At 43.4% G+C, this 27,222-nt stretch overlaps 1 protein-coding gene across 1 annotated transcript in view; it reads right to left on the bottom strand.

The window, feature by feature from the left end:
* Window positions 1-3,544: 3,544 nt before the first annotated feature.
* The window catches only part of DNAAF10 (dynein axonemal assembly factor 10), an 89,010-nt gene continuing 65,332 nt past the window's right edge, over window positions 3,545-27,222 (bottom strand). Inside the window, exon 8 of the mRNA XM_068279600.1 lies at window positions 3,545-4,225. Coding sequence (XP_068135701.1) covers window positions 4,018-4,225 — 208 coding nt within the window. The 3' untranslated portion in view covers window positions 3,545-4,017. The remainder of the gene's footprint in view (window positions 4,226-27,222) is intronic.

Genomic DNA, 27,222 nt, shown 5'->3' with positions numbered 1-27,222 from the left:
AGTAGTTAAATCGTCGGTGCCAGCTGAATGTTTCTTCGGTAATACACAGACCCTTTATGCGCATGATAGAACAATTGAGGTCAGTATGTTTAGCCATTGGCTGCCTAACAGGAGAGAAACTCACAATGAAAAAAGAAAGAATTAAAATCATAAGAAATGCTGGCATATAAAAACTCTTGAGAGGACTTAGCAAGAGAAATAAAAGCAGATAACACATGGTAGGCGGGCCAGGGAGAAGAAACGGTGGGTGAAGAGTAGAAGTCGATGAACAGTCACCTATTTTCAAAGGCCTCACTAATGGTATTTATCTGCCGAGGGGAATTAATTGGAGATGCATTTTGAGAGAAGAGATTAGCCTGGGATTATTAATTTAACATTTTTATATTAGCTGGATTCTTTGAAACCTATTTTTTAAGTGTCCTCTTAAAGAATCAATATCTATTTCTTGTATTTTAAAAACAAAAGTTTGCTTTCTTAAAACAGATGGTATTTGCGATTTTTCAGGTTGGAGTGAGCATGACGTCTCCCACGATGCATCACTGCTTAATATGCAAATCATCCTTTGTTGTCCCTGCAAGCTAACCACACCTCCAGAACTGCTGGAATGCAATGATGTGTCAGCTTGTTAATTGCACAGAGCCACAATAATCCAACATGCATACAGACTAGACTGTTTTGAATTGGTTGATCCTCATCAGTGCATGGCATGGATTAATATGGCTCTGGGGTAGGACTTGAATCACCCAGAGTTACAGATTGCCCAGCAGTCTCATGGTGAAAATTAACTCCTAGGAGCGTGTAAGGGGTTACAAAAGAACAAAAAGCCCTCTTACTAAAGAAAAGTCATTTTTAAATGTGACTTTGTTAAAGACTTTTCTTTAGTATAAAAGAGAGCTTTTTATGCCAGGCTCCGTCTTAATGATGCAGGATGGGGGTCCTCAGGGTTAATTACTTACCTGATTGGTTGTAATTCATTTATTCAGGTGAGGGATCCGCCCCCCCCCCCCCCCCCTTGGAAATGTGGCGGTGGCCGGTTTGTTTTCAAAGGTCTGCCAAGACTCTGGCCACCCCATCTGCATTGCCACACCCTGCCCCAGCTTGACAGCTGTGATCTAATTGGTGACTGCCAAGCCGGGGACAGTCCGCGGCAACACAGGCAGAAGGTTTGGAAGGCTTTGGTAACATGAGCATGATACATTGTTGAGGAGGGGGCAGAGTGCCACCTGTGTAATGAATTACAGCCAATCCGGTAAATAATTAACCCAGAGAACACCCAATCCCCCAATCCTGCATCATGTCTTTTATACTGGAGGTACTCAGTGTGGATTTGCATACTGAGAACAGGACCAATTGTGCAGATAATAAAAATGCTTGCATATACAGTATTAATTACTGCAGAGCCATGAGAATGTCAGGAATTCCAATTCATTATTTTAGGCTACTTTGCATGTGCAAATGTCCATGTTGCACAAACTTGCTCACCAGGCAAGAGATTGAAAGATCATTTTTTTTAATATACCATTGGTGCACACTGTGGTCCATATGCAATTTAAGTGTACCCAAGGTGACATGTGACATGAGATCAATATGTACAACACATATTAATAATCAGGCTGTTTTACTTGTTTTATTTTGCTGCCCAGTTAATTTCTAGCCATGGAAATGACAGTCTCTGTCTAGTAGGTACCTCGTCGGGAATACAGTAAAATCACTGATCAGTAAATTACAGCCATACCAGTTTTCCTGCCAGAATATAACTTCTGAGGGCAGAGACAGATAAAATACACAAACTATTGACCTTTTTCTAAGTCTGAGACACTTAATAGCCTGCCACTGATTAGAGACAGTAAAACATTCAACCTGTTTCTAAATGTTGAAATATAAAAGAGAACCCTGGGATACTTTAAAAGGTAATTTTAAGAGTAGGAGGATAGATATAACTATTTATCTCATAAGTTTATTTTCACCTCGGGTTCACTTTTATTTTTCTCCCAAGTTTCAAGAAAATACTTTGAATTTTTATAGTACTTTTGCACATACTTTGCTGTACTTTTTCCAATTGCAAAGTGCTGAAAAGGTATTTTACAGAAAAGATGAAAAGTGATCTCCTAGGAGAAAACGTATATTGGACAAGGGCCAGTGCATGTACTACCAGTACTAAGAAAGTGTGCATGATCTCCTGTTCTCTTTGATGGACACTAAGATGATAATTTTACAGGATGTTAAAGGGGCACTACAGCGAAATATAAGCTTTTGGGATTACTCAAATAGCAAGTTTCTATTAGAAAGAGAAACATATTAGATGGCGCTTTGGTTTGCAAAGGTCATCTGGATAATGTATAGCTCACATACAGATCCTGCAATGCCAAGGCAAGGAAAGCTAGGCTGCGTGATTAGGGCTAATATCGTTTCTTCTCTCTGTCACTTTGTAATGTCTTAAACAGCCTGTTTATTTACCTAACACCTTTCACAGCATTACGAGAATGGGCGTGCATTGCTTTGAGCTGACAAGAGGAGAGAGATAGCTCTAAAGGTGCGTACACACACACTACTGTAATGAACGACGGGTCCGTCAGACCCTCCCGATGAGATTTAAAGTAAACCTGTAAGTTTAAAAAACTAAAAACGTTATATAATCATAAAAATGCTTTACTAGGAAGTGGACTAATGTTTGCATAAAAACAGAAGAAAAGATCAATTATTTAGAATGCAGTTAGAAGTCAAATTCCTAAGTCAGAAAGTTCAGTAAAGTTCTACAATAGAAATGCAGGAATAAATTCTGACAATTCGAAAACTTTACAATTGTATAAAAAGGAAAGAAACGATTTAGAGGCAATTTCACTTTCTCTGTTGTTACAGTAAATGATACAGAACATTAACGAAGAGAAGCACAAAAAAAACCAATCACAAAGCCTTTATTTGTTACCAATCAAACATACAATTTCTGTTTCAAGTCTGTAAAACAATACATATAATAGGCACTTCTGAAACATAAAATTATATAGTCTTTTTTTTTTTAAAAGGAGTATATTTGGTATTGAAAATCAGAAGTTAGATATGTGTGAAAGATTGCAAGTATGGCTGCTCACACAATTATTGGTCCTTATCAAAGTGGTGCTGAAATGGAGGACCTCGTGGCTCAGTTACTGGGCCTACGTCCACATAGGGAGGTAGGAGCAGAACTGCAAGACCAGTAGCTTGCAAAAGAGCAGCACAACCTCTCTTTGTGATTCTGTGCAGAGGACTGCAGATCACAACATGTAAAGGGCCTTGAGGACTGGAGATGGACACAACATATATACTTGGGACACACTGCACACTGTTACTGCTGTCTGTGTGCCAACTGGGGGGGGACGGGGGACTTTCCTCACTTCCTGTCCCCATGATAACTGGCACAAGGTGAAAGATTCCAAAATGATGATTGTCAATGAAATAAGAAATTGGGAATGGACTGGCAGATGAAAAGAGCAATTATGTTTGGTGGTGACTGTCAACTTTGTGTTGCAACTCAGACAGGAAGTAAAGGCAAATCCCCCCCCCCCCCCCCCCCCCCCAAACATGGACACCTGCAGTAACTGACATCTTCAGAAACAGGCAGCCTTCCTGTGAATTGCTATTTCTTAAGATGGGAGACATTATTTTTTTACATATTGTAAAACCTCAAAGCCATCCAGTTCCATCACTGTGCCTGAGCTGATCCTGTCTTGTCCATTTCAGTCCCCAGACGCCTGTCTGCAGTAATCTCGAAAAATGGATCCTAGTAAAAACATATCCAAAACTAATCTCAATACTCTAGGGATGACTGAGTGGGCCTCCATTATGTCTATGCAGGGGTCACACCGCTACATGTCTGCATGGCCTCCTGAACAGAGTCACTATAGAAGACATGAAGTCATAGCCTACTCAGGAATATGTATAGCAGAGCTTCTTTGAAGTGGAGAGATAATCATCATTCATCCTTGCTGTCTGAAGTGTGGGAAACTGGATTAAAACTGTCCTGGCGGTAGAAAAGTCCGATCAAAGTTTGTTAAGTTTGGTGACTATGAGAACTCTCACAGTTTGGTCAAATGCTGTGGAGACACAGAGTCCCTTCTTGTCCGGGCTCCAGTCTATGCTGGAGATGGGCTGGGTGGAGAGGGTGACATTCTGCAGGAGGCTGACAGTTCCGGCTACTCCCATATCCACCCCGTCTGAGTCCTTCCGTGTGCGCTGGGCTGGGTATTCGCTGTGAAGGGAAAAAAATGGTTACAAAGGTTTCAAGGAACACTCTACGGATAAAAATTAAGCTTGAAATGTAATTGGTACAATGTAATACATTTAGAGTGCAATGCTGAATACAGTGAAAAATGTCTACAAAGCATTAAAGGAGGAATGTAGTGAAAAAAATGCATGCATACATTTTTGTCCCACATACTGCATACTTCCTATGTGGCTGTAACTTACAAATAGGTCTTCTAGTTCAGAATCTCTGACAAATGGGTTTTGGACTAGTCAATTTCCTCATGAAGGATTTTCAAGGTTTTTTTTTTAATTTTTCAAAGCATGTCCTGGATTACAGTGGTACATTCCACATCTCAGAAAAGAAGGTGGGGTTGGCTAAATATTTGATTCTTTGCCAGGGAGTGCTTTTGAAAAGCATAAAGGAAGCCTTGGGAATCCCCTGTTAAGAGATGAACAATCAGTGTCCAGTGTGTGGAGGGACTGAGCTGATAGATCCTTCTCAGATCATTAACTGATTAAAGAGGGATCTATCTGTTGGCCACATAGAGTGCATGGTCAGCCTTACAATCGCTTTTCTGCCTCTGATAGGTTATTCTGGTTTGGCCTTTAAATGACCTTTCAGTAGGCGTCTCTGTATCTCTCACTGTGCCAATAAAAAAAAAAGTAAGAAAGTTGGCGGGCCCTGGCATCTTGGGCTCATTTGTCCCTGAACTTTTATGTGGATCATTTCCTTTTTCCTTCTAACCCCGCCCCTTCCCATATACAGATATTTCTCCCTTTTCCTACTGCTAACATGCTATGGTGTTCTGAACCTGTTTGAGCCTCCTGACTGATTAAGGATGACCATAAAATTCTCCTTGTATACCAATTTCTAGTTACTGGGGTAGTGGGATCTGTGTTAAAAAAACAAAACAAAAACAGACATCTGCCCACCACCCAACTGGTGTGTTAATTAAAGAACAACTATAAAAAAAACCTACCAACCTATAGAGCTTTTAGCCAGCAACACTAGATAGCTTTTCAGAGGTCTCATCACAGCCTGTGCGAAAAAAAAATGCCTTGCTTACCAGCTGTTTTTAACAATTTGTGTTCATGTCGATACTACAGGCTAGAGACATACCATGTAGCTAGGTTACACTTCTCTGTCACTGTTCGCAGAGGAATTAAGCCCTCTCCAGCAGAAGGCTGGTCCACTGGCTACTGGTAAAGTCTCAGTCATTTGTAAGGTGCTGGTAAAAAGGAGTTGTTAACTAGACTATCAGTCAGTTGACTGCAGTTGTCACCTTCAAATAATTCACAATGGTGGCATAACCATGCATCTACATCCTAAGCCATATTGCTGTATGGGTTTTATGCGTGTTTGGTTTTCACATAACTGTCATGTGTTAGACAGAAAATGAACCACAGAAGCTCATTTCACTGGGCCAACCTAGAAGAACCTGAGTGAAGTAAAGATCTGCAACCTAAACCATCCAGAGGGTTCAATGTGAAGAACGTGATAAAAGCCGATGTATTTCCAAAGAAACTAAAGAAGACATCAGTATGAAAGAATATCTTGCGCCACCCAAGAGCTCCAAAAACGATGAGGAAAACCATGGAGCCAATAAAAAGAACGTGGGAGGAGCTGGAGAAGAAAAAGGATTCCTGCCAGTTCAGCACCCACACATCAAAGAAAATTACTACATCAGAAGTCAAGGCAATCCTAGGAGACCTAAATAGTCTTCTGGGTAACATCGGTCTGACACTTCCCAAGCCATTATGGTAATGGCCATCAACCAGACGGTAAGTATTTTACTTTCACACAGCAAAATGGTACTAAATGTATTTAAAACGTTGTAGACATCAGTGTTATAAAATATATTCTTATTTTATATAGTTGTGTGAATAACCATGATGTGCAGACCTTTTTAGATTTTTTTAAAGCGCGTTACAGTGTAATTCAAAACGCACCTGATGTGAACAAGGCCTCAGTCAGTGTTTGACCATTGTAAAATCTTTCCTCTCTCCGATTTACATTCTGAAATGTTCTTCCAGGTAATTTGTATGGAATGTTCGTAACTGAGAGTTCTAGGCAGGGGCGTAACTAAGAGCCCCCGGGCCCCCCTGCAGAAAATGTGAGCGGGCCCCCCTCCCCTCCACCCTAGGGCCCGCTCGTGGCCGATTTGGGGGGCTGGAGGGGTCGCACCATGAGGGGAAAGCTATGGCCACACTTGGCGGGGAGGGGGGAAGGTCCCCCCCCCCTCCCTCACCTCGGGATTTCCCCTCTGTGCTCCCCTCCAGCTTCTAGCTATAGAAATGCAGCGAGCGGAGCGGCGGCAGGCAAACATACCTTCTGTGCGTCCGGACGCTTCTCGCTCTAGTGACTGACGCGACTTCCTGTTTTATACAGGAAGTCGCGTCAGTCACTAGAGCGAGAAGTGTCCGCGCTGGAACGCACGGAAGGTATGTTTCCCTGCCGCTGCCCGCCGCTCCGCTCGCTGCATTTCTATAGCTAGAAGCTGGAGGGGAGCACAGAGGGGAAAGCCCGAGGTGAGGGAGGGGGGGGACCTTCCCCCCTCCCCGCCGAGTGTGGCCATAGCTTTCCCCTCATGGTGTGACCCCTCCAGCCCCCCAAATCGGCCACGAGCGGGCCCTAGGGGGGGGCGCATGGGCTGCATCCCCTATTGTTATGCGCATGGTTCTAGGCACAGAGGGAGATATTGCTTGCTTGGCAGTTGGGAAAAGCTGTTATTTCCCACAGACAGCAAACTGTCAGGACCATGGTTGTGGCATCACACTGTGGGAGGGGTTTCACCACAATATCAGTCATACAGACCCCTGTGATGATCTATTCGAGAAAAGGTAAAGATTTCTTGTGGGAAAGGGGGTATCGGCTACTGATTGGAATGAAGTTCAATCCTTGGTTTAAAGAGACTCTGGAGTCTACAAGCATGTTATTACTGTAAAGCACCTTACATAGTGCTAAACCGCCACTATCCTGCAGCAAAACGAGGGGTCTTTACCCCTCTGTAAATCTGGGGGGAGAGCTTCCCGAAGAAGCAGAGGTTAGCCCTGTAGCTCTGCCTCTCAGCGTGTCAATCCCCGCTGATCGCCGCCTCTCCCCCACCCCTCTCAATCTGCCTTCAAGAGAACCCAAGGCGGGGTTCTCACAACAAAATCCCCATACAGAGGCTGGCTCTGCCTATAGAGCCCAGCCTCTGTTGCTAATCAGATCCCCCCTAAATCCTCCCTGCGCTCAGCTAGACCCCATACATTAAAGCCGCGCTGCCGACACGCAGCGTGTTAGCAGCGGCTGTGTTTAGCTTCCTAACGTCAGTCTACGCTCTCCCCCGCCTCCTGTATCGCTCCGGTCCCCGCCTACGTCCCTTCCCTCCACGCTGATTGGAGGGAAGGGACGCGGGCGGGGACCGGAGCTCTGCAGGAGGCGGGGGGGAGCGCCAAGTCTGACGTTAGGAAGGTAAACACAGCCGCACAGCGCGTCTGTGATTCATGGGGTCTGGCTGAGTGCAGGAGGGATTTAGGGGGGATTTGATTAGCAACAGAGGCTGGGCTCGATAGGCAGAGCCAGCCTCTGTATGGGGATTTTGTTGTGAGAACCCCACCTCGGGTTCTCTTTCACAGAGAGGGAAGGAGGAGAGGCGGAGATCTGTGCGGCGATTGACACGCATGGAGGCAGAGCTGCAGCTCATAGCTCTGCCTCCATGAGCAGCAAAATCCACAACCAAGAAAGTCGCGGATTTTGCAGGAGGAATTTAGGGGGTAAAGACCCCTTGTTTTGCCGCGAGATAGTGGCGGTTTAGCACTATGTAAGGTGCTTTACAGTAATAACATGCTTGCAGACTCACTTCAGAGTCTCTTTAAGTTCCTCTTTAAATGTGGTACAAAGCTCTATTCAGTTTAGCAGAGAGGCTGGAGAGGCTCACATAATAATGTACATAGGAAAGGCTTTGGAGTACCAGAAAGGTACTTGCAGGTAATTGGTGGTTGCTGCAATTAAGCACTAGTCATTGTGTACAAATGCTGCACATTCTGACAGTTTCACTTTTTAAAAGATGCATATTAGTACTATAGTAAGTTCTTATCTCTGGCAGGTCCCCATGGCCAGCCCATACACAGCTCGACAACTCCCTTTACCCATCAACCCTATACTCCCTGACCGTCAGCTTACATGGGCCTTACATGCCCACAAAGCTCTCTCCTTATGTATCAATTCATTGTTATATATTGTCTTGCCAGTTCTATATACCCACCCGCCCCGGCCCCACTGATAGTTGTAAATGGCTGCAAGTTATATGTATTAACCTTATTTGCAACACATACCATATATACTTGACTAAAAGACTAGAAATGTAGGTCTTACTTACTAAATTATAGGGGTTGACTTATACACGAGTCACGAGCAACACTGAGTAATGTGTGTACTATTTTGGACATTCCCATTTGCAGCAATGTACCCAGTGCAGTGTTCTCCCCAGGCTCTTTTAGCCGGGTGCTCCACCCGGCTAGTTTAGGTGAGCACCCGGCTGTCAGTGGCTCACCACCTCCTGTGCTGTGAGCAGAGTTGTGCACAGAAGCACCGGCCCTGCATTCTCTCATCTCGCCCCATCCGGCTTCTTTTTCATGCCACCCGGCTGGAAATAATTTTTGGGGAGAACACAGCAGTGGTAAGTGACACTTTCTTGATAAAGGAAATCCCAAGAAAACACAGGTATGAAAGTCCTGGCCACAACACTTAACAAGGAAAGGGGCAGGGGGAAAATACTGGGCTGCAGGAAGGAAGGGGGGGGGGGTGAATAATTGCAGCACTTGGGGGCCTGGAGGAGTTACTGGATGCATTTAAGGGACAGGAGGGGTTAATGGCTGCAATACTGTTTGCAGTGCAGTCATTAACCCCTCCTGGTCCCCTAGTGCAGCTGTTAATTCTTCTTGGCCCCCAAGTGCAGCTATTAACTTTGCAGGGTAGACTTATACGTGATTCAATAAAGCATTCCAGCTTAAGAGGGTCAAACATTGGCATCGACATATACACAAGATCGACTAATATCCAAGGATACACAGTAAAGTGTGTGTGTGTGTGTGTGTGTCATTTATATCAGTGTAAACATGCATGTATACATGATGGTGAATGATTTGGGGCTGCTAGGCACACAGAGTCACTGCTAATGGTTGCTGATGGATGTTAATGACCTCAGTTACTCAGATTTGCATTCACTACGTACAAATAATTCAGTATTGCATTGTGAATGGAAGTGCATTGTTCACATGATTTCTGTGTTAATCAGGTGTAAGCAGTGCCCAATTCAGCAGCACTGGAGAGCATGGGCCCTTTCCAATGACTCTGGACAACTTATTTAGAACATCGAAGAGAGCAGTTATGGCAAGGTGAGCGTGTAACCATTTCATTTTCTACCTTATTAAAAAACAAAACAAAAAAAAACCTCAAGGTACTTGAAAGGCCTTATATGCAAGATGCCCTTAGAGGCAGTCCACACTAGGTCCGGAAACGTATCCGTGGCTGCGTTTTTCAAACCTGATGAAAAACGGAGTCCCGGATACTAATGTTGAAAATAGCAGCCAGCCTCACCCAAGTAAAAAACGGATCCGTCTGCGTTTGCGGGGATCCGTTTTCAAAACCTGAACGGAAGGTCCGGATCTGCTGCATTTTCATGCAACGGATCAGGACCACGGATACACGCAGGGGTAGTGAAAGTAATGAGAAAACGCATCTCCAGCTCCACAGGCAAAAAACGGATGTTAAAACGGATAGCCTGAGCTTTATGATTGGCCCAAAAAAATCCTCCCACTCCTTCATAATGATAGAGACGTTTTCTGTCAGGGAAAAACCTGAACGGAAACTGATGCAAAACTGATGCACTTTCATCAGTTTGCAGTACGGTGGGTACTTCCCCTGATCCGGACTGCAGTGTCCGTCCTGTAACCGGGTCTAGTGTGGACCTAGCCTTACTGTCAAAAGATTTTTAGTTCTGTCCAGCTAGACACACAGCACAACCAATATCCCTGCTCCATTCTGCAACTGAACCCCAATGCCTCAGCAAAGCTCCACCCACCTGCTCATTGAGGGAACACTAAAATTACAAGTCATCATTCTACTCAACCCTCCTCAAATGCAGCAAAGCCTAGTTTGCTCACAAAGGCAGCCTTCCTCCCACTAGGAGTTTAGACTGTGCAGGGATGGCATAAAGCTATTCACAAAGGCACACTTTGGTACTTTACAGCTGTGCTTAAAGGGAACCTGAAGCGAGAGGGATATGGAGGATGCCATATTTATTTCCTTTAAAAAAAATCCCAGTTGCCTGGCTGTCCTGCTGGTCTCTTTGGCTGCAGTAGTGTCTGAATCACCCACCCTGAACAAGCATGCAGATGAGATGTCCATGACAAATCTGACAAGATTAGCTGCATGCTTGTTTCTGGTGTGTGATTTACATCCTACTGACCAGAAAGATCAGCAGGACTGCCAGGCAACTGGTATTTCTTAAAAGGAAATAAATAGAGCAGCTTCCATAGGTCTCACAAGAAGGGTTGGTTTTAACAGATTTTGGCAGAAACATCTGATCTGCATGTTTGTTCAGGATTTATGGCTGAAAATATAAAAGGCAGAAGATAAGGACTGACAGGCAACTGGTATTGTTTAAGGAGGAATTCCACTGCTATCCTGCAGAGCTCCTCCGTGTCATGGACCATGCATGCTTCTTTAGCACACCATGGTGGCATCCTACAATGTTCAGCATAACCATCTTGGCTATATCACCCAGCATGAGGGAAAAGGGGTTCAATATTGTAGAAGAGTTGAGGGTACTTTTTTTTTTATTAACTTTTAAAAGCAAAACAAACATGAACAACAGTGTGTGGTGCTGAAGACAGCTCCACAGTATCGAATCTCACGCACATTGCCTGGCTTTACCTACGCCAAGGCACTAATCAGGTGCTTAGTTTAAATTATGTGTGCAAAATAAATCTTGCAAAGACACTTCGGCAGCCAGTCGCCTGCAGCTGAATTTGCTGATAATTCATAAGCAATGTGTCAGGAGACTAAAGAAAGATTGTTCCAAGCGAGTCTTAAGCCCCATCTACACGATACGATTATTTGTGCGATTCGATTACGATTCTATTTACGATACGATTAAATCCCACATGTCCGATCGGGATTCAATTCGATTTGCCATTGCAAAACAATGGCAAATCGAATTGAATCGAATCCGGAACGGACATGTCAGATTTAATCGGATCTTAAATAGAATCGTAATCGAATTGCACAAAGAATCGTATCATGTAGATGGGGCTTAACATCTCCTGGAATTGTAAAGGTCCCTTTGTCCGATATGCCTTCATGTCAAGAGGACCTTTGTGTAAGCCGTTAGTGCGTGTGACGATTGAATAAAGTTTTACATAACAGCATGAAAAAGATGGAAAAATTCCTTTCTGATTGGTCCATAGCTGGGAAGTGTATTATGGTGGCTGGAGAAATAAGTGCACCGAGGTGGAGTACTCTTGCTGGTCGAGATAGGCTTTAGATGGAGCTACCGCTACGGAGCAGCTGGTTCGGGAAGGAGGACGTCGTACTCAAATTTTCCACCGATGGTCTGCAGGGAGAGGATGGCTATTGGAGAGAGGGAGCGTACCGACGAGGAGTAATCTTGCTGGCTGGGTAAGGCATCCAATGGAGCTACCACTATGGAACTATGGATCGGGATGGATGGACAACGTACTCAAATTCTGCAAAGAGAGGATGGCTGTCGGGGAATGTTCTCTCTCAGCCGGGAGTGCACCGACGTGGAGGATGTCTGTCGGGTGAGACAGGCATCACATGGAGCTACCACTACTACTGAGCTGCTGAATCGGGAGAAGGACATCGTACTCAAACCCAAATTAAGAGGAAGGGCATCGGGGAGCAGATGTATGGGTAAGATTCAACCCCACAGTCAAGCTTTACACATCTGAGGTGGGATTAGCCACTCTCCTTGAGGTTTTTGAATGTTAATGGAAGATAATTTAATGAATCGGTTTGCACTTTTGTGGAAAATTAGCATATTTAGAGGACCCACTGGCTGTTTTAATACATTTGATGGTTTGCTGGGGATCATTCAATGACTGATTATAGTTGTGTATGAAGAATCTTTGCTTATTAATATTCTTTTCAGGAGCCAGGTTGTCTGTAATCTATATGGAAGATTTATCAACCAATTTGCACTTTTATTGTATAATCGGCATATTTAGGGGACATATTAGCTTTTTATTATACTAGACAACTGCCATGAACCATGCTCTTATTTTTGGCTGTTTATTAAACAGCTTCTTACTGTATATCTCATGTGGGTGATGGTGGACTAGGGAGGGAGGAATCTAGACAGCTTTCTGGACAATAAAATTGCACTGTCATCTCAACAGAAAATGGGGCTACGAGATCCAGCCAGTAAGGTATTTTATATATTTACTATAAAAACTATAGATTGGCAATGCACAGAAGATTTATCGTAATACAATGCTAATTAATGCAAATGTACTAGTCTATGCACTAAAGAAATTGGAGGCTGAAAAATACTCTTAGGTCTTGTTCACATTAGAGGCGCTTTGTGATTTTTGTGTGCTGGCAATTTTTCAAAATGGCCCTGAAAGGGCTTGTGTAATAATTCTCTATGAGAGATTGGAGAAACTGTATTTTTTCATTTTGTTTTCCCCTTTAAAATGCATAGAAAGTAAATTAACTACTGAAAACAAATATCACCCCCAAAAAGCCTAATTGGTGGCGAAAAAAAACCACAAGGTTTATAGCATTTGGGTGTGATAAGTAGAGATAAAGTTATTGGCACATGAAAGGGAGGAGCGCTGACATGTGAAAATTGTTCTGGTCCGTAAGAGTAAAAACCCCTTAGCGATGAAGTGCTTAAGGGCTCTTACACAGTGGGACGTTGCGTTGCAGGGGACGTTAAGGTAGCATTACGTTCCCCTAACGCAACGCATGGTGATGCTAAAGGTGGACGCTACATAGAGCCGCGTTATGCGGCTCTTGGTGCGCCGTTTTCGTTTGATAGAACCGGCAATGATTCATATAAATCATTGCTAGCAGGCAGAAACCGAGAATGATTCATATGAATCATTGCTAGCAGGCAGAAACCGAAATTGATTCATATGAATCATTGCTAGCAGGCAAAAACCGAAATTGATTCATATGAATCATTGCTAGCAGGCAGAGAACCGAGAATGATTCATATGAATCATTGCTAGCAGGCAGAAACCGAGAATGAATCATATGAATCATTGCTAGCAGGCAGAGAATGATTCATATGAATCATTGCTGGCAGGAAGAGAACCGGTATATGCAGTGCAGTGAATATTATTTAGCCATGTGGCTAGGCAAAATAGCGGACTCTCCCCTCCTCCTCTCCTGCACACAAAAACACGATAAAACAGCATGTGCAAACAGTCTAACGCAACTAAAACCATCTATAACGCACAGCATGCAGCACTTTCTAAATATTGCTACACGTTACACACAAAGCAACGTGTGCACTGTGAATGTCGCACAGACTTTGCATTGCTGTGCGTTAGTCTGCGTTGGAACATTTTGTAACGTGCGACTTTAACGTCGCACTGTGAAAGCGGCCTAAAGGCATATAAAGATGTTCTGCTTCCTATTGCCTTTATAGAGAAGGTATGCAGTAATAGTGCTATAAATACAGATAACTAAGAAGTTTGAACCCTACGCCTAATAATTGGCTGTAGCTCTCCATTAACATACTCAGATTATAAATGGAACCACATTGGAAATACTGTCTATTCTGACCTGTATCTGTTCTATTTTATACAGTGTTGTCTACTTCATGGAGTATCTGAGTGGTGGACAGCTGGCCGGGCCTGTTACCCTGTGGTCTTCTCTTGAAATCCCAACCATGGACAAGATGCAGTAGCCGCCTACTGGAGCAGCAATTTTCTAAGATCGTATAACTTTATTAGTTTGTTCATGTACACACAGACAGACTTTACACACACAGACTGTACACATTACACATATGGGGTTTGATGCAGTATGCCTTGTCTCTCATTTTATTAATTATGGTCACATGATGTAAAGGAGACAAACCTGTAGACATATTATTAAATATGTTCTTTCTTCTCCATTAGATTTTATGCAGAAGAAATTATGTACGGCATGAAGTTCCAGCACAACAAAAGGAGTCACAAGCAGGTAATGGTTTGTTTCCTACATTTCAAATGAACCCCTGAGTTTGCTGATAAACATCAGACAAAAAGCGCTATCGTAATCGCAAATGCTCAGCACTTTTTGAAGTGATTTTTCTAACAATCCTAGGTATGTGCCTAGTGATTTTCTTATCATGCCTAGCGATTTGTTTAGCATTTTGGTGTAGCATTTTTTATTTTTTGTTACAGTAGAGCTGGAACTGAACAGCTTCTGTAACAAAAACGCTTGGAAAATCGCTCTGTTCTAGCGCTCTTAAGAGCGATTTTCCACTTTCGTATACTTAACATTGATGCTGAATTGCCTCAGAAAAGCACAGAAATGCTGCAGGACCCGCGTTTGCATCTGTGAAAAAAATCACATTGCTCTGGTGTGCTCCATCCCATGCAAATACATTAGCCAAGTGCTTTTAAAAGCAATCAGAAAAGCTCTTGGTGTGCACCAGCCCTCAGTTTCATAATGCAGAATAAAGTGGACCCGAACTCTTGCACAGCACACAATGAAGAGTCTTTATCCCACTGTAGTTGCTGAATAAGCTCACTGTTCTGTGTTTGTTTAGGCAGATCAACCTGTCTTCTTAGTTTTTATCAGCAAGGCTGAATAGACTGCAGGAGAGCTCTACTTTTTTTTTTTTTAAAGGTTTCATAAATTGAAATGGAGATTTTATTTTCCCATAAAGGTTACCAAGCTGTTGCTAACCTTTTAGAGCAGAGACAAAGTTCTGAGTTTAGTTCCACTTTAAAAGGACCCTGAGCAGAGGCGAAAAAAGTAAATCTGGACTTACCTGGGGCTTCCTCCAGCCCTCTGTAGCCTACGAGGTCCTTTGTTGTCCTTCGAGTTCCCTCCATGGTCCCGCTGGCGGTTCCGGGAAGTGCACGACTTTAGGCAAAGCCGCCCATGCGTGGCCTGTCCAGGCACCCAGAGCGTGTGATTGTGTCCGTAGCCGCAAGTGTCCTACGCAGCGCGGTATTCGAAAGACTGAACTGTGTGCCTGGGTGGGCCACGCATGCACAACTTTGGGGGGTTTGTCAATCTGGAGGAAGCTCCAGGTAAGTCCTTATCTTCTGTTTTTGCCTCTGCCCGGGGTCCCTTTAAACAGAGGTAAGCCCCATCTACACGATACGATTCTTTATACGATTCAATTACGATTCTATTTACGAACCATTGCAGTCCCTTACACAGTCCAATGAGTTCTGGGTCACCATGAGCTTGCTGGTTAGTCTGTTATCTTTTAGAAGTAGTATTTTTATTTCTAGGTTAGCATGGGTGTCGCTTGTTCTTTAAAGATAACCCAAGGTGAGAGACATTTTGAGGCTGACACAATTATTTCCTTTTATACAATACACATTGCCTGGCAGTCCTGCTAATCCACTGCTTTTGAAGAGAACCTGAGATGATGCTAATTGCCCTTATCTATACTTACCTGAGGCTTCCTCTAGCCCCATAAGGTGCGTGGGCTCCCTCGCCATCATCTCCGGCAGCTCCGTTATCTTCTAATTCCTTCCGGTATTCCGGTTGCACTCTTATGTGCATGCTCGGCCGCACGCGCACTCCAGTTGTGCTCTCAGGCAGATGCGTGCGCATGGCGACACACGTGCTGAAGGGCACGATTGGCTGCGACTGGACAGATTAGCGAGGATAATTAGAAGACAATGAAAAGGCTGGAGAGGATGGTGAGGAAGTCCCAGTTAAGTATAAATAAGGGCATTAGCTTCACCTCAGATACACTTTAAGGGCCCTTTTACACTGGCTGATCCAATCATTTTGATTGAATGTTTCAGAATCTTTTGCTAACTGCATGCCCAAATCGTCAACTTTTGATTGATTTTAGGCAGTTTATTAGTATGAATAGGACCCCCAATGACTACTGTGTATTGTAACCAGTATCCGTTCTTTCTATTTTATAGAGAGCGGTCTACCATTCTTCATGGAGCATCCGGGTGGTGGAGGCCAGACCAGATTTATTCAACTGAAAACTCCTCTGGAAATCCCAACTGTGGAGAAGTCTAGTTTGGATGAGCACACATCTGCACTTGCACACCCGCACACACTCTATATACACACACACAGGAAATCTGTGTATACACATGTGGCTAATAACACCTGTCCTTATTCCAAGTAATCCCAGGTTACTGCCCTTCCTGTTTTAGATAACGGAAGGATGCAGAGGATTCCTGGTCTCTTATTTGGCACTGATGGTGTAAATAAATAAACAAAGGCTGTAAACATATGAATAAAAAAAAAATGTGCTTTCTCCTCCATCAGGTTGCATGCAGTGGAGATCCTTGCAGAGGACACAGAGGAATCGCTGTCCATACACAGGTAATGGATTGCTTCATACATTTAAAAATAGATACTTAACTATTGGTATTGGTGGTGGTGGAGCTGGTGTTCCTCTGAATTTGAAATAGGGATAGTGGGACTTGAATTTTTAGTTTTAAGTTTCTTAGTTTTAAGTTTCTATTGTCCATTGAGCGCTGAAATATGTAATATGCTTTTTATCAGTCTTCACTTTTTAATGTTATTTTATTCAATAAAATATTAATTGTAGAAAATTAGATAAGCTGCAAGATTGCTGATGAACTTCAGGCACAATTTGAAGGACCACCATCAAAAAAATAACCTCCCAAAAAAATAAGCTGTAAAAAGTACATTTGTGTAGAGTAAAATGCACTGTAAATGACTGTTACTGTCACTTACAGTAGGAATTAAACTCTGAACCTTTTACAAGTGGTCCATCCTCTCAGAGGAGATTCTCAAAATTTCCCTTATTTTTTTTCAAAAGCACTCCCTGGCAAGACCAACAGCCCATAACCCATAGTCCTGCTGGCCCATTGCGTTTGTGGTGCGATGCTCCGCCCACATCACATCACGAAAACCGTCATTCTTATGACCCTGCAGCAGAGTGCATGACAGGGTCATATGCATAGTGCCACCCACAAGACACGCCCCTTGCTGCATGACGTACTCCCTGCTGGACAGGCAGTACGTCACTAGGATTCCCGGTTTTCCCCATCCTATTTCCATCATGCCACGCATGCGCACCGCCGCCAACCTACAGTAGTTAAAATTTCTGCATTGACCATTGATTTATATTACTTCTGCTGCGTCGCTGCACAAGTCCGACTGTAACCCGCTGTAGACTTTGCGGCAGCTTGGTGGTGGATCAGGCACTTCAGACGCAAAGCGACAAGTGTGCTGGGCCCCATTACCTTACATAGTCGCTGCGTTACCCTGCGATCAAACAGGGTAATGCAACACTCGCTTGCAAGGCAAGTGTAAAAGGGGCCTCAAGGTGTGCAGAGCTTGGAACTGAATTGGATAATATTTAATCATTTCTACCAAATTTGTTCAAAAGAGTGAAGCATGTTAAATGCAGATTCTTGACAAGATAATCACTAGTCACAGATTTACCTCACAGGAGCATATAGGCACAAATAGGCACATCACTCCCAATCGGTTGATATTAATTAGAAGCTGAAGTTTGCACTCCACATCCAATCACCCTAATGTACACCCGAACTGAAAGGGATATGGAGGCTGCCATGTTCATTTCCTTTAAAACAGCTGATCTTTCTTGCATCAGTAATGTTTGAATCACAAACCTGAAACAAGCTAATCCCGTCAGATTTCAGTCAGAAACACCTGATCTGCATGCTTGTTCAGGGTAAACTGCTAAAAGTATTAGAGGCAGAGACTAGAACCTCTGTTCCCGGCTTTAATTCTGCCCAGCCATCTTCCCGTCAGCTCTGAATGTGTGGAAAGTATATGCAGATCACAGTACTGCTACCTCATTACTGCAGCCTGCCCGGATAATGTACAAACTCTTCCTCTGTCTACAATTCTACAGGTGATCCTCTTGGACCCGTACAGCACAGCGACCAACTACTTCTCATTCCGCATCATACTGAGTGAGACAGCGACAAAGCACTTTTCATTGCAAGAAGAAGATGAGGACCCTGAGACTGTGAAGATGGCACTCTAGCATATCTTCCCTTATTACCTGGAGAAGCTCAATCCTTATCTTCAGGACACCGTGTGTAGCGTGAGTATATAAATCACCCTTGAAATCATAAGGCTCTATTCACAAAGGGCAGTTCGGTAAAAAAAATTTTGGTCGGTAAAATACTTAATTCAGTGTTTTTCACTTTTTTTTTTTTTTTCTGAATTCACTAAAGTTTTTCCGCATGAAGCAGGAGTTCAGTAATTTACCGAACAAACATGCCTCAATTCACTAAGCCCTGCTCGGTAAGTGTCACTTACCAGCTACGGAGCAGATTAGTAGACAGGGAGCTGTGTGTACGACTTGGATTTCCTCTGCAGTGAATCCGGTCATCCCTTTAGATGTGCTGTAGCCACCAAGGGGAGCTCTTCTGTATGCCAGAATACAGATTTGCACATCAGATTGTCACATCTAAAGCGATACAGAAAAGCCTTCAAAATGTCCACCTTCCTCTGCTCTGATACAGTGAAAGACCGACCCGATACCCCATCACATCAAATCAGGATGAACAGCAAAGCTGTGTGGCTCTCCCTGAAGGCTGTCTGTCAAATATACCGCACAGAGAGAGCATGGAGAGAGCGAGGTGTCGGCTGCTATGAGATGGAGAAAAATACTAAACACTTTTGCCTGGTAAACCGAATATGGCAATCTTTGAAAATTGCAATTTCCTGACATTTCTTGAGGCAATTCCCGCACAAGTCGGTAACTTACCTCACTAGTCTGTGATATTAATTTTCTGTGCGGTAATCAGTTTAGTGAATTGTAATATGGGAAGGTGATCAGTAAAATTAGCTGTTTTCAGCATTACTGAATGCGGTAATGCTTTGTGAATAGAGCTCTCAGATTTCTAAAGCCATAGAGCAGTGCAAAAGCCTTGTACTGTGTTTTTAAGTCTCTAATGCACAACTACAAAACTTCACTGGAGCTGCCCCCATCCTGTGGAACTCTCTCCCACTGCCCATCAGGCTTGCCCCTCCTTCAACGCCTTCAAACAAGCCATCAAAACTCACCTCTTCAAGGAGGCCTACCCCACTTCAACGCTACCCTAACTCTCTCTCTGCTAAGAACCTCTCGACCCCGCCCCTCTCCTTTCATGTCACCACTCCCTCCCTCTAGATTGTAAGCCTTTGACAAGGCCCTCTCTCCTTGTGTAGAATACTTAATTGTGCACTCTACCCAGAATAATGTGAACTTGTTTTATTGGGACTGCTATTCCAGTGTATGATCTTGCATTGTATTACTACCAGTATTGTGTTGTGTATCTTATTGCTTATTACCTGTATTGTGTTGTGTATCATAGGGCCAGTGCACACCGAAAAGCGCTAGTGTAATCACAAATGATCAGCGCTTTTTGAAGTGATTTTTCTAGGCGATTCTAGGCATGTGCCTAGCAATTTTGTAATCATGCCTAGCAACTGTTTTGGTGTAGCGTTTTTATTTTTTGTTACAGTTGAGCTGTAACTGAACAGCTTCTGTAACAAAAACGCTTGGAAAATCTTTCTGATCTAGCGCTTTTCAGAGCGATTTTCCACTTTCCTATACTTTACAGTGAGGCTGAATCGCCTCAGAAATCAGCAGAAATGCTGCAGGACCCGCCTTTGCGTTTGGGAGAATAACACATTGCTCCTGTGTGATCCGTCCCATTCAAATACATTAGCCAAGCGCTGGCATTTTTAAAAGCGCTCAGAAGCACTCTTGGTGTGCACCAGCCCTTATTGCTTATTACCTGTATTATGTTGTGTATCTTATTGCTTATTACCTGTATTGTGTTGTGTATCTTATTGCTTATTATCTGTATTGTGTTGCATCTTATTGCTTATTATCTGTATTGTGTTGTTGTATCTTATTGCTTATTTTGTGTTGTTGTATCTTATTGCTTATTACCTGTATTATGTTGTGTATCTTATTGCTTATTACCTGTATTGTGTTGTGTATCTTATTGCTTATTATCTGTATTGTGTTGCATCTTATTGCTTATTATCTGTATTGTGTTGTTGTATCTTATTGCTTATTTTGTGTTGTTGTATCTTATTGCTTATTACCTGTATTGTGTTGCTGTATCTTATTGCTTATTTTGTGTTGTTGTATCTTATTGCTTATTACCTGTATTGTGTTGCTGTATCTTATTGCTTATTATCTGTATTGTGTTGTATCTTATTGCGTTGCTGTATCTTATTGCTTATTACCTGTTTTGTGTTGTAGGCCAACCCTGTTATCATTGTCTGTAATCTTATGTATTGTACAGCGCTGCATAATATGTTGGCGCTATATAAAGCCAATAAATAATAATAATACCTTTTCCAATCCAATCAAGTTTCTTGCATGGTGGAAAAAAAATATGATGTAGGATGATGGACTTCTACTTAGCATTAGTGACTTTGGCCCTTATTTTCACTTTTTCTAATAAGTTTCCTCCTATATTACATCTTCACACCTGATCAACAAAATGTGAGACACCAGAATAAGGGTCCCTGTGTCTGAGTGCAGCAGAAACTTGTGTATACAGAGAGAGGGGGTATGCTTTCTTTCCAGAGAGTCTTTTCTGAAAACATTAAGAGGACATTGTGTCATCTATACTGTATACCTAATCGGCAGTTGTAAATATGCATGGTGTGGATGCAGCGCTAAGTGTGCTTACCTACAATTGTGACCTACTGTGCTCGCTGCGCTGGGGGAGGGGGGCCTCTGTGGAGCGTGGCGGGGGGGGGGGGGGGGGTTAGATTCTTAAAAAAAAAAAAAATCACTGTTTGATAATAATCCTGCCTATTAGTAGATTGTCACCCAATGTGGCAAAAAGATCAATCCCTCTCTGATCGGAATCTGATCAGAGGGGGATCAATCCCTTCTACACATTATGGGTTTTCAACAGATTTCACCATGAAAATGTTATTGAAAAATAATATTGCTTGAAGCACAATATTGTATTGTTTTATGCAGTACAACGCTATGAGCCATCGATCTAACACTGCTCCTGATCGACCTTGATGCTGCAACATAACATTTTTTAACTGTAGTTGCTGTATTTGACTGGTCCATTACTAAGCTGCATAAATTTGAATAAAATTAGGATACAATTTGCAGCTTGTTGACTATTCCTAATCACTACCATGAAAAGGATTAAAGCCATCATTCCTAGGGACTACTTTGGGCTTTATAGTAGAAGCAGTAGAGTGTTGTACTGTGTTAGCAAGACATTTTTAATCAGATGGGTTTTTAAATGCCACAATTCTCTTTAGGTTAGAACTAATGGTGCATGTAGTCAGCCCAGTCACGTTTCAACTCTGCATTTACGATGTCTCCCCATCATCCAGAGTCTGCTGTATGTTATGTTTTGGGAAACTGTTGAGCTTATCTATTTGGCTAGAATGCCTGTGAAACCCTCCTAAAGTGGCAATCAAGGCATCTAATTACATTTATTTTTGCTTGCAAAAGAATTTTTCTCCTCTGTATTTCCAGTGTATATAAGCTGTGTTTTTTTTTTAAAGGAAACCAGAGATGAACCTATATAAAAGCTTTATACATACCCGGCGCTTCCTTCAGCTCCATGCACACAAATCGCTCCCTTGCTGCCGTCGTCCGCTGCCTGCAGCTCCGGTATCGGGTCCCGTAACTTCAGCCAGTCTGAGCAAGTGAAGTGTGCTCTCTAAGTAACTCTCTAGTGCCCGCTGGAGATATACGTGGAGAGCGCACTTCCTCTTGCGCACACTGGCCAAACTAACAGGACCCAATACTGGAGCTGCAGGCAGTGGAGGACGGCAGCAAGGGAGCGATCTGTGCGCATGGGGATGGAGGAAGCCTCAGGTATGTATAAATCTTTTATCGAAGTTTATCTCTGGTACACTTTGAATCTTATCAGTATATGCAGAAACCAAGTCCGATGAAGGTTAACTAGCCGGAAGCTTACTTTTTATTTACCTCTAAGTTAGCCAATAAATGGTATCATCCTGATTCGAAACTTCAGAGTAACCCAGGAAAACCCAACCAAGGATAGAGAGAGCTTACATACTTCGTGCAGAAAAATCTTACTGCTGGGAATCAAATATTATTAAAGAGAAACTTTAACACATGATTGAACTCCATCCCAGTCAGTAGCCGATATCCCCTTTCCCATGAGAAATTTTTACTTTCTCTCAAATATATAATCTGGCACATCTGGAAAAATGGGGATTGCCGCTAGTAGAACTTTGGCAAAATTAATTATATTCTACTACTTAATTCCTATAATAAAATATCTGTAATCTTTACAGATATTGTACTATGACTTCACCTACCCTACTCTCACACAGAACCCTCCCTATGCCCAAACCTTAACCCTCCCACTACTGATACCTAACCCTTATCCTCCCTCCACCTATGCCTAACGCTTATCCCCCCTAGGCGATGTCTAAAGCCCCATCCACACGATACGATTCTTTGTGCGATTCGATTACGATTCTATTTACGATCCGATTAAATCAGACATGTACGATCGGGATTCGATTCAATTCGATTTGCCATTGTTTTGCAATGGCAAAGCAAACTGAATAGAATCGAATCCCGGATTTAATCGGATCGTAAATAGAATTGTAATCGAACCGCACAAAGAATCGTATCGTGTAGATGGGGCTTAACACTAAACCCAACCCTCCCCCCCATCCGGTGGCACCCAACACTTAACCCTCGCTCCCCCCTTCCCCCGTGTCACCTAACCTTAACCTACTCCCTTCTGCAAAACTGAGATCTGCGGCAATTAACTTAAAATTTGGGCGGGTGCTGAGAATTTCCATTACGCAAATTGCAGCATTACATATCCTCTTTTGCGGTCTGCGAACCCCTTTTCCCAATTGTTAAATAAGCAGCATCTACCTTTGTGCATAGAACTCTCAGTAAACGCACATTCCGCAGAGATCACCTGGCAATACTGAAGAGGTCGCCTCCTGTGACAAATTTCAGAATGTAAATCGGGGAGAGGAAAGATTTTACAATGGGCAAACACTGACTAAATCATTTTTAAAGTGCATATTGTAAAAAAAATAAAAAATTAATTACGTTATTTATACTACAGTTCCTCTTTAAGTGATATACATGTATTTCTATCTTTTCTTTATAGTGCCCAGAAAATAACACAAGCCAGTAAGATACTGGTCAAAATGATGTTCGCCTCAGAATCCCAAAAATGTGCAATAGCAGCAGGAGACCAGCAAAAGTTCTTCGGAATCTTGCAGTCAGCAACCAATGGACAGCCATGCAGATGCCCAAGCAATATGAGAAGAGCCAACACCTTGCAATTACTGCATGTCCCTTACTTAAACTCTTTCCACCTACAGCCATCAAAATGAATCAGATATCAAACCTGCTGTTTAAAGGACAACTGTAGTGAGAGGGATATGGAGGCTGCCATATTTTTTCCTGTTAAGCAATACCAGTTGCCTGGCATCCTTGCTGATCCTCTGCCTCTAATACTTTTAGCCATAGACTCCAAACAAGCATGCAGCACAACAGGCATTTCTGACATTATTGTCAAATCTGACAAGATTAGCTGCATGCTGGTTTCTGGTCTGATTCAGACACTACTGCAGCCAAATAGACCACCAGGGCTGCCAGGCAACTGGCACTGCTTAAACGGAAAAAAATATGTCATCCTTCCATTTACCTCTAACTACGGTTGTCCTTTAAACTAGAGGCATGCCCCTATGAAATTCCCAGCTCATTCTGAAAGTACCTGGAAGAAATATGGAGCAAATTGTTTTGCGCCCAAATGTCATATATCACTCATGTCATATAATATATCACTTTCTGAACACTGTTCATACCAAAGAGCAAAGGATGCCCGAATAGCCCAGTACCTAAAATATGTGAGAAGCCAAATGAGTGATAAGAGCTCTGTCCCACCCTGTGCTCCCTGTATGCCCACAGCTGTGTACAGCAGTTGTGGCTGGGAACATTCTGGATATACATACTTCAGAAGTGCCAGTTGTGCACAAGTAGAACATCTGGAGTGCACTTGTCCAGAATGCTCCCTGCCACAGCGACTGTACACAGCTGGGTTAACTGGCAGCCAATGAAGAGCTCTGAAGCAGCAGATGAAGAGTGAGAGGAGAGGTGGTTGAGTCGAGCTGCCAAGTTCAGTTAAGACTGGAGAAATTAAAGTCTGTTAGTTTTAGTCCACAGAAAGTTTTATAGTAGGTAAGACAAGCTATTATTTGGCGTGCACTAGCATTTTAGTGGTGTCCTAAGTGAGAGAGGGTCAGATGCCAGATGTGTCTTTCTCTTATTTCGGTTCCAATTTTTCAAGTCAATTGTGTGGCCATTTTTCCTAAACTTTTTTTTTCTGATGCATTTTAATGTAAAAAAAAGAGGTCATTGTAGTCCAGTTCTATTTCCAAGACTTGTCTTCCTCTTGACCAAATCCATTACTATAAGTAAGATTGTTGGTGAAAGAGCGCATCCCTGTTTGACCCCTGAGCCAACGTCTTATGGGTCACTTAGTATCTCATTGAGGACAATCTGGCATGTGTAGTTCTTGCAGAATTTCTTGATCAGCTTTATGATATTTTTTGGTAATTCAAAGTTAGAGGTGCCCACATAGACTTACTTTACATTTGTTTTTAGGTAAGCCAGTTTGTTCTCTTCTAAGTTTTATGTCCATACGATCTTTCATTCTTTCTAGTAGAATCCTTGTCAACACTTTTCTAGGGATGGATAGCAGAGTATTTTCCCACCAGTTACCACACCAAGTCATATCAACCTTTTTTGGTAGTTTCACAAAAACACCTTTTTTCCAATCCATTGGGATTTGATGCTGCTTCCAGATTTTCTCAAACGGGTTGCAAAAGTGCTGCTAACATTTCTATACTTTGTTTTAAGATTTCTGCTGCTAATTATCAAGCCCATGTACTTTTCCATTTTTCAATTTCTGGATGGCCTCCATGATTTCTTCTTTTTTTGGTGCTTCTGTGTTTATATTTGGGTCAAGTTCAGTGGATTCCAGATCTTCATGCTGGCCATCTTCTGTGCTGCCCAAATTCAAAACTTCCTCGAAGTGCTCTTTTCATCTCTGAGGCAGTTTTCTTTCATTTGTAAGGATAGCAACACTTCTGGTCTTTGACTAGGACCTCTTTTTTGCCTCAGTTCTTAGAGAACATTCTAGTGATGTTGTACAATGTTCGAAGGTCTCCTTGCCCTTCGAAAGATTTCATGCCACATACTAATTTTTATCCTTCTTCTTAAGTCTCTTTCCTACTTGCTGCATACCAAAAGTGGAGTTATTGTCACCATCTTCTTTAAATAATCATTCAGCCATTTAAATGCTTTTTCTTTCTAATATTTTGCTGGATCTGTTAAAGCCTTTGATTTTTTTCTTGCAGTATTCACTGGTAATTTTGGGCTGGAGGAAGCACCAGACAAGTTAAACTTCAGTTTTGAATACTGTTCAGGTGTGCTTTAAAAGGCCAGGTCAAGTCTCCAATAACTGTTAAGGCGTGGCTTACTCAAAGTTTCCAATTTAAAGGAATTATTACTGGGGCATGGTCTGAAAAAGTGGTGTTTTCAATTTTAGCCGAAAGTCTCTGGTAAAAAGTGAAGGTGCAAGTGGGTCGGGGGGTATAAGCAAATACTTACCGCGTCTCCCGTTCCCCTCTGTCACTCGCTGTTCTCCTACAGTCGGTCCCATTCTCCTCGGCAACTCCGGCAATCCCAACCCGGACATACTGTGCCACGCATGCGCAGTATGTCCGTTCTGCTCCCCTGTGGCTGCGCAGAGTGACGTCACAGAACAGGAGTGCGCTCGCTCCCCTCGCATCTCCACTCAGCATGTGATGGTCCCTGCAGTGGAGCACGCACGCTGGGACGCAGAAGCGGGGGGAGCGAGCGCACTTCTGTCCTGTGACATCACTGCTCGGCCACAGGGGAGCAGAACGGACATACTGCGCATGCGTGGCACAGTATGTCCGGGCCTTGAGTCGCCAGAGTTGCCGAGAAGAACAGTACTGATTGTAGCAGAACGGCGAGTGACAGAGGGGAACTGGAGGCGCGGTAGGTATTTGCTTATACACCCTACCCACTGCACCTTCACTTTTTCACTACTCACATATTACCATGACCTCACACATCGCACCCACATGCACCCTGACCTCACACATGGCACCCACATGCACCCTGACCTCATGCAAGGCACCCACATACTCCCTGACCTCACACAAGGTACCCACATGCACCTGACCTCACACAAGGCACCCACATGCACCTGACCTCACACAAGGCACCCACACGCACCTGACCTCACACATGGCACCCACATGCACCCTGACCTCACACATCACATTCACATGCATCCTGACCTCACACATGGCACCCACATGCACTCTGACCTCACACATGGCACCCACATGCATCCCGTTCTCACACAAGGCACCCACATGCATCCCGTTCTCACACAAGGCACCCACATGCACCCTGACCTCACACATGGCACCCACATGCACCCTGACCTCACACATGGCACCCACATGCACCCTGACCTCACACATGGCACCCACATGCACCCTGACCTCACACATGAAACCCACATGCACCCTGGCCTCACACATGGCACCAACATGCACCCTGACCTCACACATGGCACCAACATGCACCCTGACCTCACACATGGCACCCACATGCACCCTGACCTCACGCAAGGCACCCACATACTCCCAGACCTCACACAAGGCACCCACATACTCCCAGACCTCACACAAGGCACCCACACGCACCTGACCTCACACATTGCACCCACATGCACCCTGACCTCACACATCACATT

Source organism: Hyperolius riggenbachi, chromosome 4 (assembly GCF_040937935.1).
Source record: "Hyperolius riggenbachi isolate aHypRig1 chromosome 4, aHypRig1.pri, whole genome shotgun sequence".
Taxonomy (NCBI): domain Eukaryota; kingdom Metazoa; phylum Chordata; class Amphibia; order Anura; family Hyperoliidae; genus Hyperolius; species Hyperolius riggenbachi.
The sequence above is the reverse complement of the archived record's forward strand: the minus strand, read 5'-3'. Positions and strand labels throughout refer to the sequence as shown.